The sequence below is a fragment of the Nycticebus coucang genome, chromosome 21, assembly GCF_027406575.1.
Source record: "Nycticebus coucang isolate mNycCou1 chromosome 21, mNycCou1.pri, whole genome shotgun sequence".
Classification (NCBI taxonomy): domain Eukaryota; kingdom Metazoa; phylum Chordata; class Mammalia; order Primates; family Lorisidae; genus Nycticebus; species Nycticebus coucang.
Window position 1 is genome coordinate 61,214,893 of NC_069800.1, and position 17,258 is coordinate 61,232,150.

General features: G+C 42.5%; 1 protein-coding gene across 5 annotated transcripts; it reads right to left on the reverse strand.

The window, feature by feature from the left end:
• Nucleotides 1-279: 279 nt before the first annotated feature.
• On the reverse strand, nt 280-17,233 carry AURKA (aurora kinase A). 5 transcript variants are annotated; one of them, XM_053574652.1, is made up of 9 exons: nt 17,129-17,233; nt 13,151-13,197; nt 10,570-10,849; nt 8,598-8,652; nt 7,359-7,550; nt 6,179-6,317; nt 3,998-4,146; nt 1,292-1,466; nt 280-1,178 (listed from the first exon to the last, which is right to left on the reverse strand). In XM_053574652.1, the coding sequence occupies exons 2-9, from the start codon at nt 13,190-13,192 to the stop codon at nt 1,002-1,004; spliced, it is 1,209 nt and encodes a 402-aa protein (XP_053430627.1). In that variant the 5' UTR covers nt 13,193-13,197; nt 17,129-17,233; the 3' UTR covers nt 280-1,001. The 5 variants fall into 5 exon arrangements, with proteins under 5 accessions (XP_053430627.1, XP_053430628.1, XP_053430626.1 ...); XM_053574653.1 differs by lacking the exon at nt 17,129-17,233 and adding an exon at nt 16,034-16,105; XM_053574651.1 differs by lacking the exon at nt 17,129-17,233 and adding an exon at nt 14,721-15,397.
• Between the last annotated feature and the right edge of the window lie 25 nt (nt 17,234-17,258).

The following is a 17,258-nucleotide window of genomic DNA, read 5'->3' on the forward strand; positions in this document are numbered from 1 at the left end:
TCTTGTTACTTAGACTTAGATGTTTGTATTGGCCACTATATTGACATATCTGATATGTAGTCTCTTGCATTGAGTGTCACCTTCAAAGCATACTTCTCTGCTAATTCTAAGTTCAGCACTTCCACCTTCCCTCATCACTCAGGTTTCATCATCTTTGCTGGACAGATGATGTTGGCAGCTATAAACGTATGTAACTACTCCAACCCAAGGAACTAGAAGAGGGCCAGACCTGCACCTGCTCACTTTCAGGGGAATGGTGGATAGGTGGCAGAGGCATTATCTATGTGCTCTAAATAGATATTTATTTATTTGCATATATAGTTTACACACATGCCATAAACTCCAATAAAAAATAACCCCTTAAAGGCTCTTAGACACATGGGTCTTGTTTATCCCAAGCCAAGTCCTGCAGTGGAGGTAGCACGTGTTCCTGTTTTACAACATCTCCTGGGAGATCAGTGGTTAAGGAGGACTTGAAACCCAACCAGGCCTGACACAGAGGCCACTCTGAAGGGACTGCCGTGGGAGAAGACACAAATCTATATAGAACTTTTAACATTTAAAAGGATCACATTAATTCCAACAGCTTTACTGAGCTTGGACACCCAATAAATAACACACTCACTCCAGGTACTTGGAAGATTATTGCACAGCTCCTTAACTGATCGAGTCAGGACAAATGGTCACTTCCCCACAACCAGAATCAGCGCATCTCCTACAAGGACACCAGGGCTGGCGCAGGCTGCGGGGATGGCTGCAGTTGAACGTTGCCTCCAGGCCACGAACCAGTAAAGTAGCCTTATTCTCATGGCTACATTCACTTCAGTGTCACATTTACTAATAGAGAGGCAGAGGCCCTGCCTGTTCAGTAAGAAACATTTCCTGTAGTGCTGTAGATTGAAGGAGGCCATCAATAGTAAAAACAGATTTCAGTAGCATGTTCCTGACACTGTACAGCAGCCCTGGGCTCAAGGATTTCTCCCCCTGCATGATTCCTAAGACTATTTGCTATTTGATTCTTTGTTTTGGCTACTTGATGGTTTTGATGAATTTGCTTTGATCCAGGGGTGTTCAAGTACTTCTCTGAGAGTCAGCCTCTGGCTTGGATTATGCTTCAACAGTCTTGAAATAAGGTCTCTGGCTCCCTCTGTTACAAACTCAGGAAACGTGAATTCAATCTAGAGTCCAACAAATAAAATGTCACAAAAACATGAGTTAGGGAGATCAAACAGTACAAATACTCAAGTCTTGGCTAAAAGAAGTTGCTGGATCTTTTTCAGTTATGTCTTACCCGTGATATTCTTTTGTAGGTCTCTTGGTATGTGTTTGCCTCAAAAGGAGGCTTCCCAACTAAAAATTCATAGCAAAGAACTCCCAGGCTCCAGAGGTCTACCTTCTCATCATGCATCCGACCTTCAATCATCTCAGGGGGCAGGTAGTCCAGGGTGCCACAGAGAGTGGTTCTCCTGAAAATGGAGAGAGGTTCCCGTTAACAAACTTCTGGTTTTATCATCACAACAGCCACTAGAAACATTAAGAATTATGCTAACATCAAATGAGCAATTCCCCTCGACCAGATCCTGTGCTATGAAGTAATACTGTTATAGTCCCTATAGCAGCAGTTCTCAGCACGTGGGTTGGTGACTCCTTTGGTCCATTTGTAACAACGCGGCAATTAGGAAGGTTGAGAACTACTGCCCTATAGGAAACAGATTAAGATCACACAGGGAGCAAGCAAGCTTAACATCAAATCTGTCTACTTTTAGAACATCTTTGAATGATCTAGAACAGGGGGTCCTCAAACTGTGGCCCACGGGCCACATGAGGCGGTGTGATTGTATTTGTTCCCGTTTTGTTTTTTTTTTACTTCAAAATAAGATACGTGCAGTGTGCATAGGAATTTGTTCATAGTTTGTTTTTTTTTAAACTATGGTCCAGCCCTCCAATGGTCTGAGGGACAATGAACTGGCCCCCCCTGTTTAAGAATTTGAAGACGCCTGATCTAGAAGCTGAATGTATCACTATATAAAAGCTGCCATGCAGAGTTCTCTGTAAATATAGAGTTGTACATTTGTTTTTGCTAACGCACTTAAGAACCAGGTGACATTGAAAACAGACAGTTGTCCCACTGTGAAAGCACTAGGTTTGGGGTTTAGATCTGTGCTGCCTTCTGACACATCATTGCTACAAAAGAGGAACTCAGATGTTGAGGATAACTTATGAAATAGTATTCTTGCCAGAAATAATTAACCTGCATCTCTCCTCAGACCCTAATACCTGAATTTCAGTTTCTAGCAAAGAGGGGATAAAAATCCAAATTAAATGAAAATATAATCAAAAAGTCCATTTTCAAATGTGGGGGGACTAGTCTACATTAAGACCAAAAAGACACATTCAAATAAAACACATGGGTTTAAGCCAGGTTCTGATTTTAAAAAACAGCAAAATAAGTCCATGGACAAATGGGGAAATCTGAATGTGGACTAAATATTAGATATGAACAATGCTATTAGTTTGTGTAAGAGTAATAGGTATGATTGTATAGAATATAATTTTTAAAAGATGCATACTAAATAGTGCTTAAGATTGAAGCAACATGATGTATGCAACTTATTTTTGACTATTCACAGAGAAGTAGAGGCGGCCAATATGTCAAAATGGGAAACGTTGAATGTAGGTATTGGATAGACAGGTATGCTATAGCTACCAACTCGGTATGTTTCTATCCATTTCAGTTTTTATAACAAGGGTTAGGAAAAAACTAGGGCTGACAGACACCAAGCCAGGAACAGCCCATGTAGACTTCATGGTTTTTTATCAGCACTATGCTGACACGCCACTGGTGCTGTGTCCAGCCGGGCCTGCACCCAGCAAGCACTCACCACATGAACCACGACCCGGGACTGATGAGCTACCTCTCCAGACATCTAATCCTTCTTCACCACTGAGATGAGCAGAGGGACTGAATCAGGGATTTTCAAACAGATAACCACCAGGAAACTATTTACAGTTATTAATACTTGAGATGCAGAATGAAATAACCATCAAAATTTATATAAACAATCTTTTCAGAAAGCAGGCAGCCATCTTTTCTATCACAGTGACACTGCTGGACAGGTTAAGGCTTGTTTAACCCTGTGACTCCATGGAATCCACAGTTCTTTACTGTTTGTCTCAGCAGTTGATAACAGCTTCGAGTGACAGCCAACTTAAAGACTATAGCCATAGATTCAACACATTGCCAGGAATAGCTAGAAATGGCCTGTAACAAAAGCAAAGGGTTTTTCCTCCACACGTCATCCATTTCGATTATACTACAAGTTTTTAATCGGCTTTTTTTTTAGTCATCTGGCTATAATCTTGAGTCCTCTCCCAACAGTGACAAACCCTTATCAGTAGATGTAGGCATTAAAATGCCCCCTCCATATGAAGTTTCAAAGCTTATTTATGCCCAAATTAAATTTAAAACAGTTGAGAATATTGTAGGTCTTGTTTGGAAAGTTCATCCAAGATTTAAAATTACTTCACTTCACGAGATCCAAACCAATTGGTTTTCCGTAAGTTCCCCAGAGCACATGCTGCACTCTGAGCCCAGATCTGTCTGTACAGTCCTCTCACGTGCCCTCCGGAACTGCTCTCCATTCCTTGTCTGGGAAGCAGCAGAGCCTCCACCCCGCCAGTGTTGACAATTCCTCCCCCTCTACACGTGGGACGGGTACATGGCAGAGGTTGATTTGTACCTTTCATTAGACTCTAAGAACATTAAGCACCTTTAACTCTAGGCCGAAAACTCTGTAAAGAGCCCAAAATGATCACAGAATAAAATTTTCTTTTAGACACTGGTTTATCATCAGACCTAAATTATTCCAAAGTATTTCTGGGTCAGTCACCTGCCCCACTTAATGCAGAATCTAAACTTAAATATTTTATATTTAGCTTGTAATTATCCCCAGGGCTCTTGCTAAACCAAACCACCACAACCTCTAAAGTTACATACCTGGAGGATGGAGCATGAACTGACCAGCCAAAATCTGCAATCTTCAGCTCTCCAGATGATCCCAGCAGCAGGTTCTCTGGCTTAATGTCTCTGTGAATAACTCTCTTTGAATGGCAGTAAGACAGGGCATTTGCCAGTTCTGTGATATACTATTTAAAAAATATCAAAAGCCTATGTGTTAGACTTTATAAACTACAAATTAATACTAGACATCTCTTCTGAAAGGAAGCCCAACATAGATTAATGTGTTTTGCAGGTTTTAAGGCACAAATACCATAGAAGTGATGCATGAGTCTACAAAAATCAGTGAGCCAATTTATAGTGGGGTTAGCTTGAAATTACTCGGTGCCTAGTCCTCTCTTTGCCGATACAGTTTGACGTGACTTAAAAGACAAGAAAGATACTGTTAATAGGCTGCGACTACATTCCCACACACCAATTTATGGTCCAGCAGTAATGAACAGTGCTAAACAACTGGTACAAATAGGGATTCAAATGTGTAAATACTGCCTTTTAGTGTTTAGGGAGAAAAAAAGAAACTTTTTAAACTGAAGTGTAGATTAGGCACGATGGCTCATGCCCATAATCCTAGCAATGTGGGAGGCCACGGCAAGAGGACTGCTTAAGGTCAGGAGTTTAAGACCAGCCTGAGAAAGAGCCTGCGTCTCTACTAAAAATAGAAAAATTAGCCCTGTCTCAAATGGCACATACCTGTAGTCCCAACCACTCTTGGAGGCTGAGGCAGGAGGACTGCTTGAGCTCAGGGTTTGAGGTTGCTGTGAGCTATGATCATGACATTGCAAGTGCCACTGCCTGGGCAACACAGTAAGACCTAATCTCCAAACACCCCCTCACTCCCCAGCAAAAACCTCAAAACAAAAATCCCACCCAAATAGGGCAACAAATCTCATCAGGCACCTCAAAGATGATATACAGACAGCAAATAAGCACATGGAAAGATGCTCAACAGCATGTCACCAGGAAGCTGTAAATTAAAATAAGATACCACGGCACACCTGCTAGAATGACTAAAACCCAAACCACCGGCATGAAATGCTGATGAGGATGAGGAGGGACAGAACCTGTCATTCGCTGCTCAGAATGCAAAGCTGGTACATGCTACCTTTGAAGACAGTTTGGCAGTTTCTAAAGTGACACACGCCCTTACTACAGGAGCCAGCATAGCACTCCAGGTATTTGCCCAACTGATTGCAAAATGTATGTCTCTACAAAGACCTGCAAGTAAATGTTTGTAGTAGCTTTATTAGTAATTACCAAAAATCAGAAGCAACTAAGATGGCCTGTCATAGGTGAATGGATAAAACTGAGATACATCCATACGATAGAATGAGTCAGTACAAAAAGAAAGAAGCCGTCAAACTCCCCCAAGAGATACAGATGAATCTTAAATGCATATTCCTAAGTAAAATAAGCCAATCTAAAAAGGCTACATATTACGATCCCAATTATATGACATTCTGAAAAAGGCAAAACAATAGAGACAGTAAACAGCTCAGTGGTTGCCAGATTTGGGGTGAGAAGGGTTGAGTACGTGAAGGGATCGGCTAAGGGATCAAGCTTAACACTCAGTGATAAGTCATGGTAAGAGTTTACGTCCCTAAGAATGCACGTTACTCTTAATCTCCCTCTCAAAAACTCCTAAACCCAATCACAAGAAAAACTAAGGAAATCTGAATAAAGTGTAGACTTCATTTGGTAGTTATTTATCAATATTGGCCCATTAGTTAGGAGAATAGGAAATTAGGTGTGGGTTATATGGGAGCCCTCTGCTCTCTCTTCACAATTTCTATAATTCTAACTCTTCTAGCCAGGCACAGTGACACACACCTGTAATCACAGCTACTTGGGAGGCTGAGGAATTTGAGCCCAGCCAGAGCAACATTTATGGCAAAAAACAAGGCAACTATATGTTTCCCCACCAAAAAACAGATGTGAAAAAAACCAGTCATAACATCAGCTGTAACATTCTACATAGTGTAGTATCAACTTCATCTGTAGATAAGGTACACCTAAACTATTTTTTCCAAATAGTAAAATATTTTATACAACTAAGCTATCCTCCATTAATACAAAACCCACTCTACTATAACAAAGGCACACTGCTATGGAGGATGGGTATAAAGGAGACGGAATTAGACAAGAAGGTAAATGAAAACTTACAGTAGCAGTTCTCTGCTCATCAAACTTTGAAAGTTTCTGGAGTTCTCTATAGACTGTTCCAAGTGGCGCATATTCTAGAATTAGGTAAACTCTGGTGGCATCATGAAAATAACCATACAGTCTGAGAATATTAGGATGCCTGCAACAAAGGCAAAACACTTCATACCTGGTTTCAGAGCTGACAGCATAGGTACTGAAGATCAACCCCCTCCCCACGTAAAACCAGTGGTGTTTCACGTGAAACCAACCCCTAATAACCCCACTTGAGAATCTGAAACTGACCCATTCCAAAAAACCTACATTCATCCACATATTTTATGTACATTTCGAAGTATTAATGGACCTGAAGTTTAGTTCTATTTCCTTCTTTTAGACAGCTTTACTCTTAGGGGGAAAGTCAGCTGAGTATTAATTTTATGCACATTTTGAAACAGGACCTGGCATTCCCACAGTCATTTGACACCCAGACACTGAGACAGATAAAAGGAGTGGTGGATGATGGCAGATGGGTGCCGCTCAGGGTAGACAGGAGTGGGCTGCGAGAAGCACAGCCCATCTGAGTTATGTGCCCTGCCCAACCTCAGCCAGTTGTTGCCAGGTAGAAACATGGCCTGATGTGGCCAGATTTTATATTGGTACCTGATTTAAATTTGGGAAACACTAAAAGCAAGGAAAAAAAGAAATCGGAAAAACAAAACTTCACCAGCCCAAGTCATCCTGCAGGCTATTTGCAGCCCCTGGAAAACAGGCTGTCATTCCCCTTAATTACCCACCAAAAGGATATGCCATGTAAATTATTCCATTAAAAAAACATTAAATCCCCAAGTGATTTTTCATAATCATAATGCTTAAGTCTAAATTAAATTAAAAAATAAATTTTTGGAAATTAACAAATTTAATCATTCTTAAGGTACTATGAAGCAGGTCCTCTAAAAATAAATTCTGTGCACTTTTTAAAAAAGGCATACAAAGTACGAACGTGTACAGCACAGAGAATCGCAGGAGAATTATTATCCGATAACCTAGTGAGGTACATATACCCCTTTTCCTAGGGAGGAGTACATGGGAAATGTAGACAATTCTTTTGTGGGGAGAATGAATGGACGGAATGTGGGAGACGGAGGGCAAAGAAGGGCAGGGGTGCGGCTGCCAGGCCCTGGGCTTTAATGTGAGAACTCACCGAAGATGGGACTGTATTTCCACTTCTCTTCTGAGCTGATGCTCCACTCCTGCTTTTTCCAGCTGAGCTTTAAACAGCACTTTAAGAGCCAGGATAAACTTGCTTTGTTTTTCTCTTGCCAAATAAACATTACCAAACTTTCCTTTACCCAGCGGGCGACCAATTTCAAAATCTTCCAAAGCCCATTGCCTTCTAGGAAAAAAAATTGAACATTTTAAAAATGTGATGAAAACACATCTTTTCTAACAATTTGCCCTAAAGTAGTAGACACATTCTATAAATAATTTTATATTCCAAATTATACTCGAGATATATCCTCAGCAAGAACTAAGCCTTAGATAACCACCACCAGTGAGTTTCCACAAACATCAAGCCCTGACTTCCCCAGCCAACATTAGGTATGAGAGTCAGTGACAGGAACAGTCTTGGGTTTTTAGAGGTGAAGCCCTTACTGAGACATATCCCACAGCTGTAGTATGCTCAGAGTACAGGCCTTTTAATGACATGTCAGACCCTATACAATGGTTAAGTAACTGCAGAGTAAGTGATGCTTCAGGACCACCTGGAGGCCTCTGCCACACTCACACACCTCCAACCCTAGAGATGCTCACACCCTCTGGGTGGACACAGAGATGCTGTTACTAAGGGAAGTGGTATGGACTATAGGCCAGCTGGGGCATGAGAGCTGGATTCTGAGGAAGCCTCCCTTAGCTAAAAGCAAAAAAAGTCCATGGGTTCTCTCCTGGCTCCTTGTCCAGTCTAGAATCGAGACAATTCAGAGAGAGAAGTAGGCTTTTAGTACATGTCTGGGGAAGATACTTCAGCAGACCTTTCTAATAAAGAACAGATACCGTAATAATGTTCATACTGTCAAAACAGTCATAGGGATATACCTGTAACATTCTGTTTTTTAAAAAACTCAGAGTTTTATATGAGAATAAAAAGTATAGAAGTATACATAAACCATAGGCAGAGCTTACCTCTGAGGGTAGGAGAACACCTACATATTTCTGTAACATTCATACAAGCTTTTTCTAAATTTCAAAAGAAATCTTAAAAACTTAGTCCCAGTAAAATTCATCATTACACAAAATTCTTTTAAAAAATTAGAAATCTGGAAACATATCTTCTAAATGAAAATAAAGATGAAAACCTACTTCTTAAAAGTTCCCATAACTAAACTTGCAATGAAATGGAAAATCCTAGAATAGTACAGAACTTTATAAGCAAAAAACTTACTTTTTTGATTCTTCATTTTTCTGTTTTGATGTCACTTCTTCCTCAGGTTTATTTCCTATGTGGAATAAGTTAAAAACTTGCTTTTAGGATAACTTTATAGAATAAGCTAAAAAGCAGTGAATAGAAATGAGTCAAAGAATGGTCACCAAATATTAATGAGTCAAGAATGATAAATCTGCGTTTTAGCCTTTTTTTTTGTAGAGACAGTGTCTCACTTTACCGCCCTCGGTAGAGTGCCATGAAGTCACACAGCTCACAGCAACCTCCAGCTCTTGGGCTTAAGCGATTCTCTTGCCTCAGCCTCCAGAGCAGCTGGGACTACAGGCGCCCACCACAACGCCCAGCTATTTTTTTGTTGCAGTTTGGCCGGGGCAGGGTTTGAACCTGCTACCCTTGGTATATGGGGCCAGCACCCTACTCACTGAGCCACAGGTGCTGCCCTTAGCTTTCTTTATAAAGAAATTACTACATCCTAACCTGACTGCCATCATGTGAAGTCGACAGAATTTCTAGAATAAAGATGAACATAGGTATCACTAGGCCTTCCTCCAATAATTTTAAGGTTGTGCATATTCTCCTGAAGCCTCAGTTTCCTAATGAGGAGCTTTTATAGCAGAATTATTACTCTTTTTGTCCATGACAAGCTGCTGCCGCCTCATCACCTTTCCCCCGACCAGGCAGGCCAGCCAGCTGCCTGTGTGCTACACATAGATCAGCACATAACAAAATGTAAGCCAGCCAGCCACCTCCTTCCACGTCTGCTGCCAATATGGAAATAGAAGACACCAATTCAGCAAAATGGACGGTAAACCAGTTGTGCCCAACAGGGACTAGAGCAACTATTCCACTAGGCACAGAAGCACGCGGGGTCTTTCTTTCCCAGCTGTCTATCTCCAACACTCCACACACTGACAGCACAGTGTGCTCTCCTCAAGATATCTGGGTGCAGGTCTAGACTGGCTTCCTTCCCCTCACTTTTCACTATCATAGTTAATTTCAGTATAACCACCATCCCTAAGTCCTTTTCACTCATCTTTCGGGATAATCTAGTGTCCAGTGCTACTGAGTCTACATCTTAAATAAGCTCTCAAATTTGTCTGCACCTCTCCCTCCTGGTCATGTTTCTGGATGAACTGCCTGCTTCTGAGTCTTAGCTTTCTCTCCTTAAACCTGAGTATAACCTTCATAAAGTGGTAACAAGGATTGAATGAGATGATGTGGAGGAGGAAGCACTTATCTCAGAGCCTGCTATAAGCACTCAACAGCTGGTAAATAACACCCTCCCTGTTCTACCCATGAACCCAGTCACTGCCATCTCTGATCTCAACCTCCCGCCTGTCTGGTACTCCTGAATCCAGCACTGCTACTTTCCAAATTCACTCAATACAGCCAAAGTAAGATTTCTGAAAAGCAGTCTTCTCTGCTCAAAAAAACCTTCAGCAGCTTCCCAATCTGCAGAAATGAACCCCATTTCTTAACACAGCCAGCTATGCCTACAGTGACCTCACCTCAGCCTGCCTCAGTTCATCCATTTATCAGGATTTCCTCTCACGTGCCAAAATGTTGGAACTTCAGTGCCTTAAACGTACCTGCTACAAGCACCCTCTACCTAAACCAGTGGTTCTCAACCTTCCTAATGCTGTGAACCTTTAATACAGTCCAAAGAGGTCGCGACCTACAGTTGAGAACCACTGACCTAGACCCTCTAATAAGCAGTCAGTAGGACCCAGATCAGCACTGTGTCCTCTCTGGTTGCCCAAGTCTTCCAAGAGGGCAAGGATCAGGTCTGTATTTTTAGCACAGGCCCAAGCCCATGGTAGAATTGTTACTTCAACCTAGACATGTTGCCTTCCCATCCTCAACAGATAAAAGCTAGGGCTCCAAACAATAAATGCAGGACTATGTAATGCAAGTCTAGATTTTTAGCAACAACTACAAAGAACACCTAATGAGTCTTTAAAAGCTAGTTTACCAGGTGCTGCTGGCTGGGGCTGCTTGCTCTTCTGGGTGTCATTCAGTGGCTTAGAGACAGGATGAGGTACACTGGTTGCCTGTAATTGCTTCTGCATATGATTCTGAACTGGTTTGTGGCTGGAGATAAGCTTTTGTGCTTGAGAAGGAATGCGCTGGGAGGAATTTAAAGGGCACAGGACCCGCTGAGCCTGACCACTACTCGCAGGTAACGGATTCTGACCAGAAAACTGCTGCGTCACTGGAACACGTTTTGGACCATCAAGTGGAGGAACCGTGGCCTAGGTTGGAAAGGAAAATGAACTTTATCATCTTGAAAGATGAATATTTTGAGAATCGCACGAAGTTTGTTCTCTAACATGACAAAATAATGAAAGAGGTAGAAGGAAAAGCTAGTCTTAGCACTTCCAGAGAATATAGCAAGTATGTGGCTCAAAGGAATATCCAAATAACACCCCTAACTCCCGAACTCCTCACCCCAAATGTTGTTTTACCCTCCTCCCCTACTCCTAAATTGTTACTTAGAGTTACAATGCAAAAACTTTATACCATAATCCCAACTACTTTGAAATTTCTTCGATAATACATGTTTAGAAAAAAGATTCAAAGAAATACATCAAAATATTCAACAATGGTTATCTTCAACATAAGTAGTTTCAGAAAGCAGCCTAAATTTTGGTTTATGCTAGGTTTATTATTAACCAATGTTTCATTTTCCAAGTACTTACAAAATGGACATGAGCAAAAAAGAACTTTGACAGGAGAAATAAATATAGGCTCTTAAAAAACTTATTACTAAGATAGTTTGCATACCTCTAAGTCATGTACTACAAGCTTAAATAGCTAAAAGCCTGTGCTAATCAAACCAAAATGGGGTAGGGGTGCGATTTCCTTCAGCTTCCACAGCCCATCACAGGGGCAAATGCTGGAAAGTGAAGCCTGGAAGGCCATCAACAGCTCCCTGGTAAAAGTACTTTGCAAAAAGATGGAAGGCTTCTAAATATAGAGTTAATTACTTCTGAAATTACCACAGCACCCACAACACAGCAGAGTGAGGCAGTGACAAAACCATTTTAAATGAAAAATAACTTTTTCAAATGACCATTATTATAGGAATTCATAATCAAATACAGTGACTCAACCCCATCATTTTCAAAGTGGTTATTTTATTCTTGTAGCCAATAAAAAAGTGTTAAGTATCCACTTATTTCAAGAGGGAGACTTCTAAAACTAAGCCCAGTACCCCATAAATGCATTAATGTATACATGATCTATGTATTTATGATTTAATAAAAATATATTACATACATTAAATAAATAAAACCAAGCCCAAACCAAGTAATAGGGTTTTTGTTTTTTGGGTTTTTTTTGAGACAGAATCTCACTATATCACCCTCAGTAGAGTGCTATGGCATCACAGCTCACGGCAACCTCAAACTCTTAGACTTAAGCGATTCTCTTGCCTCAGCCTCCCAAGTAGCTGGGACTACAGGCACCCACCATAAAACCCAGATATTTTTTGTTGCAGTTGTCATTGTTGTTTAGCTGGCCTGGCAGGGTTCAAACCCATCAGCCCCAGTGCATGTGGCTGGCACCCTAACCACTGAGCTATAGAAACTGAGCCTAATATGTATACTTATGCTGATTTCCTACAAGGAAAAAAACCTGGGAGTTACTTCTATTAATGAATCTTTAGAGCAGTGGTTCTCAACCTTCCTAATGCCGCAAGGTATTTTCATTGTTAAAAAGGGGTCGTGACCCACAGGTTGAGAATTGCTGCTTTAGAGCATTGCCTCAGTAGTCCACAAATATTAAATGCTAAAAACCAGAGAGGCATTCCTGGACTCCAGGCCTATCCTCATCTGAATTAAGCACTCCTCTTCAAGACTATTAAGAGCCCTAAATAGACAAGTGTGCAATGAAAAAAATCCAAAATCTGATACTTTTTGAGCAATGACATGCCACTCAAAAAGAAATACTCACTGCTGGAGCATTTTGGATTTTCAGATTTGAGATGCTCAACCATTAAATATAATGCAAATATTCCAAAATCCAAACATACTTCTGGTCCCAAGCATTTCACAGCAAAGAACCCGTATAGTAAGGCCTGGGATTGGTTCACAGGGGCGCTCAGTTCCTCACCAGTCAGGGACCACGTGCTTTTCATCACTGTAATCTCCGCCTCTAAGAGAATCTGGCTCAAAGTACTCCAAAAGTTCACCAAAATACCACATTTATCCACTCTGGATTTATCACTCCCTAAGTTATGACCAGAAAAAAAGGTTCATTTCTGATGCAAGAAAATGTAGACAAGTTTGAGGCTTCTTTCGGGTAGTTTAGTATTATCTTGCACACAATGGAGGAGTGTAGATATTTAAATAACTAACTGTAAGACAAGGCAGAACAAGAGTTACAATTCACAATCAGCGGAATCAGCAGAATGTTACCGAATGCCAACTGACTAATTGATAAACAGAAGGTGAAAGGGGATCTAAATATACAACGCAAAGAAAAGGTGAGAATTCCAGTCTCCATGTCTGTTCTATGAATGTGACTGAGATTATACAGATTACTCAATTTACCTTAACAAGCCCTGAAATGTAGTTTTCTTTTGATCTGTCCATGATGCCTGAAAAGAAAAAAGAACCTTTAATTTAAAAAAATACCACCTGCTTCAAAGTACTGTTGCTAGATAGAGTGACAATTCCCAGATGAAAAGGCCTCCACAACACACAGGATTTCACACTTTTTGTCCAAAGGAAGCAGATGGGGGATGGAGTGCTTTCCCACCTGATACAGGATGTACAGGTTTGGGGCTTTTCCTACCAGGCAAACCCCTCCACCCTGAACACTCCTCAACAGACTCATCTAGCTGCTATATCCGCTGCTCCTCAGCCGGTCCCTCCCATCCATGTGCAGCCTGCTGGAATACACACTGCTGCCTTAACAGTCCGCTTTATGACCGGCCCAACCCACCACCCCATCTCTCATCTTCCCTTCCAACAGATAAGCTCAGAAAAACTACTATACTTGTCATCCGTACCACCACCACCCCAGCCCATTCCCACTGGGCTTTTTTTCCCCACCACGTCAGCTGGCCCATGGCTGATCCCCACTGTTGCCAGGTCCAGCCCTCAATTCTGTCTTCATCTGGTGTTCTCATCAGAACGTGACAAGGTTGATCACCATGGCTTACAGCTCCTTCACTTAGCTTCCAGCTTTATCTCCCACCTCACTATCTGTCCTGTCTTACCCAACTTTACTGTATCCACTTCATGTTTTTCCAATCTGTGTCTGAGGTGACCCAAGAATGAGTCCTTGGACCCTCCACCTCTCCATTTACACAATTTGCTGTGACCCACATCATCCAATGCCTTGGCTCTAACCATCTTATTAGGATAACTAAAAATGCATCTGCTGCCCTAACCTCTCCTCTGACTGCCAGACTCAGGAATCCAAGTTATTTACTCAGGGTCTCACAGAAATGTCTGCCAGGAGTCTCAGTCCTAACACACCAAAACAGAACCTCTTCTCTCCTCTGCACTTTTCCCCTCCTTGCTCATAGTGTGCCCTACAACTACTTCCCTATCTACACTCACTCCCTACAGGAGTTCATCCAGTCTCTTGGCTTTCAATGTGTACTGTGCACAGGCTGATGACTTCCAAATATCCTTCTCCAGCCCAGACCTCTCCCCTGAACTCCCAACTCAAATTTCCTAAATTTTACACATCTGTGCCTGGTACAGGCATCTCAAGGTCCCAAACTGAAGTTCTGATCCCTCTCCACTCCCACCTCCTCAAATCTATTCTCACAGATGTCTCCATCTCAGTTGATGGCAAATCCATCCTGCCAGTGGCTCAGGAATAATCCTTATTCTCTCTCAAACCCCACATCTAGTCCATCAGCATATTTTGTAGGCTCTACCTTCAAAATCACTACTGACCTCCTCTACTACCACCACCTGGTCAAACCATTATTCTTTAGAATAATGGTTGCTTCTGACAGGCTCCCAATGCCCTCCCCACTTCCATCCTTGTCCCAGGGTGGTCTGTTCTCAGCCCTGCACCTGGGGATCTCATAAACAAGTGTTGGTCCTTAGTTCAAAAACTCCCATGACTTCCCAACTGAAGCAAAAATACTCAAACTCTTACCTGCACAGTCAGGTCTATGAAGTCTCACACAACGTGGACCCAACCGACTCTGACTTCACCTCCTCTCCTCGTCCATTGCACACCAGCCACACAAGGCTCCTTTCCTTTCTCAAACAAGTCCCTTGCCAAAGCTACTTTGCACTTTCTGCTCCCTCCACCTATTAGGCTCCTCCCCCAGGCGTGCAGCTCAGTCCTTCATTTCACTGAGGTCTCTGATCACATTTCCTCTCCAAAGCCATCTCTCCCTTATTTTTCTTCATAATCTTTAATGTCTGACATGAACATCATGTGCATCTGTTTACTCCCTGTCTCTCCAGAGTCAGACATCCAGCATGCTCAGACTCTGCACAGAAATAAGTTCCATGAAAGCTTAGCTTATAATAATTAGCCATTAGGTTAATAGTACAGAAGGACATAGTCCCACTATATTCATTGTTTCCACCCCAAAACCTAGAACATAACATGCCTAGCACATAACATGAATACCAGTGCTTTAAGAATAAATCAATCCACTGACAAAGGAAATCAATAATAAAAAGTTCATAACATTTAGTAAGCTCATACTGTGAGTCAGGCACACCAACCTATCAAATAGGTAGAACATTAAGAAACCAGAAACCTTTCCTACCCAGGTGCTCTCAGAATTCTAGAATCCCAAAGAACTCTCCACCCCCATGTTTTCACATCCATTTTACAAATAAGCAAACAACTCCACAGAGAAAAGAAAGACAGAACTGGGACTAATGAGGCTGAAGCCCTTATTAAAAACAAGGGGTTAGCAAAAATAAAAAGGAAATGCATGCTTGTGTTATGCAAATATTAATTCTGCATATGCTCTAATACATTCTTCACTTTCCCTGACAGTTACAAGTAGCAGACTAATGAAACTACCCAGCCGAAGGACATTTATTCAACATTCTTCTGACAGAAGTTTCAGTTTACTCCACTTTTCTTCCTAGGGAAACTGAATAAGTAAAATGGAATAAGACTGATCTAGAATTCTAGGGAGCGCTCCAGGAAGACTACCCTTCAGGTGATTCTTATCTACAATGAGATTCAAGAACCAGATGACATTTACAGGATCCATTCAGTTCAAATTAGAGAGCCTACTACTTTGAATAGAAAAGCTGTTAGGTTATTAAGTACAGAGAGAGGTTTATATATTTTTTCCTCTCAGAGCCATGAATGTCTGCAGAGATACGAAGGAAAGGAGCAAGGAACTGTGTGCTACAGAAAAACGTTTAATTCAAGGAACAAAGGAGGTTAGATAAGAGGAAGTGATATTAACAGTCTAGGACAGAAACTACTCCTACCTCGCCCAGATGTTTGTTAGAATGGAGATTCTCAGGCCCAACTCCAGACCTAATAAAACAGGTTCTGCATTTTAACATTCCCAGATGATTGGTATGCAGGGGTCTGCGTCACTACTTCTCAATGAAACATAAGAATCACCTGAAGAGTTTGTTGGTAATTAGACACGTGGGTCCTATCACTACGCAATTCCGATTTCCTGGGCCCTGGGTGGGGCTATACTTTCAACAAGGTCTTCAAGTTAATCCTGACATAACTGCTCCAAGGCTGACAGCTGAGAAGTCCCGGCCCCAAAAGACCTCTGCGGGGTCATCTTAACACTAATTCACCCACTCATCCCGTCAGGATAAAGGCCTTCCCAGGCTATTCTAGCTAAATAGCCTCCGTTAAGCCGCCCTACTGTTTTATTTCTTTCATAACACCCGTGACGGCTGCAAGTTACCTTTATAGCTCGTCGTCTGTCTCCCCAACCCCCACTAGAACGTAAACTCCATGACAGTAAAGACCACCTGTCTCTAACCCTGATCACCCCCCCCACGCCCCCGCGCGCCAACGCCACTCAACAATCCCCTTCCATCGCTAGTTGTCAACAAGTGGCTTTTTCTTTTTGAGACAGAGTCTCAGTTTGCGCCCTCGGTAGAGTACCGTAGCGTCACAGCTCACAGCAACCTCCAATTCTTGGGACTTAGACGATTCTCCCGCCTCCGCCTCCCGAGTAGCTGGGACCACAGGCGCCCGCCAAGACGCCCGGCTCTTTTTGGTTGCAGTTGTCATTGTTGTTTGGCAGGCCCGGGCCGGGTTCCAACCCGCCAGCCCCGGTGTATGTGGCTGGCGCCCTACCCACTGAGCAACAATTGGCATCTCGGAGGGCGCCTCGGCACCCAGGAGCAGATGGAAGGGAGCTGGGAGGGCAAAGGAGAGCGCCACGGCTCAAGGGCGCAGGGACCAGGGAGAACTCTGTCGCTCCACTCCCTCCCTCCAGCCCGCGGCCCCGCAGTCTGCGAAGAGGTCACCCCAGCCGGCCGCCCCTGTCCCTACTGCCCTCGTCCGCCACGCAAGGATTAGCCCCCCAGCCCAGTCTACCCGCCAGCTCCAACCTCAGATCCAACTCCCGGAGTCCTCCCAACTCTCAGCCGTTAGGATTCAAAGGTTCCTCTTTTTAAATAGGAGTTAAACCCTCTAGCCCGAAAGCTGATTGGCCTGAGCTAGAGAGAGGCTGCCTTATGA

Bases quoted from the DNA above. Each gene is read 5' to 3' on its own strand.
- AURKA (XM_053574652.1), bottom strand. From the start codon at position 13,192: ATGGACAGATCAAAAGAAAACTACATTTCAGGGCTTGTTAAG. The intron at 1,467-3,997 runs GTATGTAACTTT...CTCCATTTTCAG, and splicing joins GTTCATGCTCCATCCTCCAG to GAGAACCACTCTCTGTGGCA. The intron at 1,179-1,291 runs GTAAGACATAAC...GTTGGACTCTAG, and splicing joins CCTACAAAAGAATATCACGG to ATTGAATTCACGTTTCCTGA.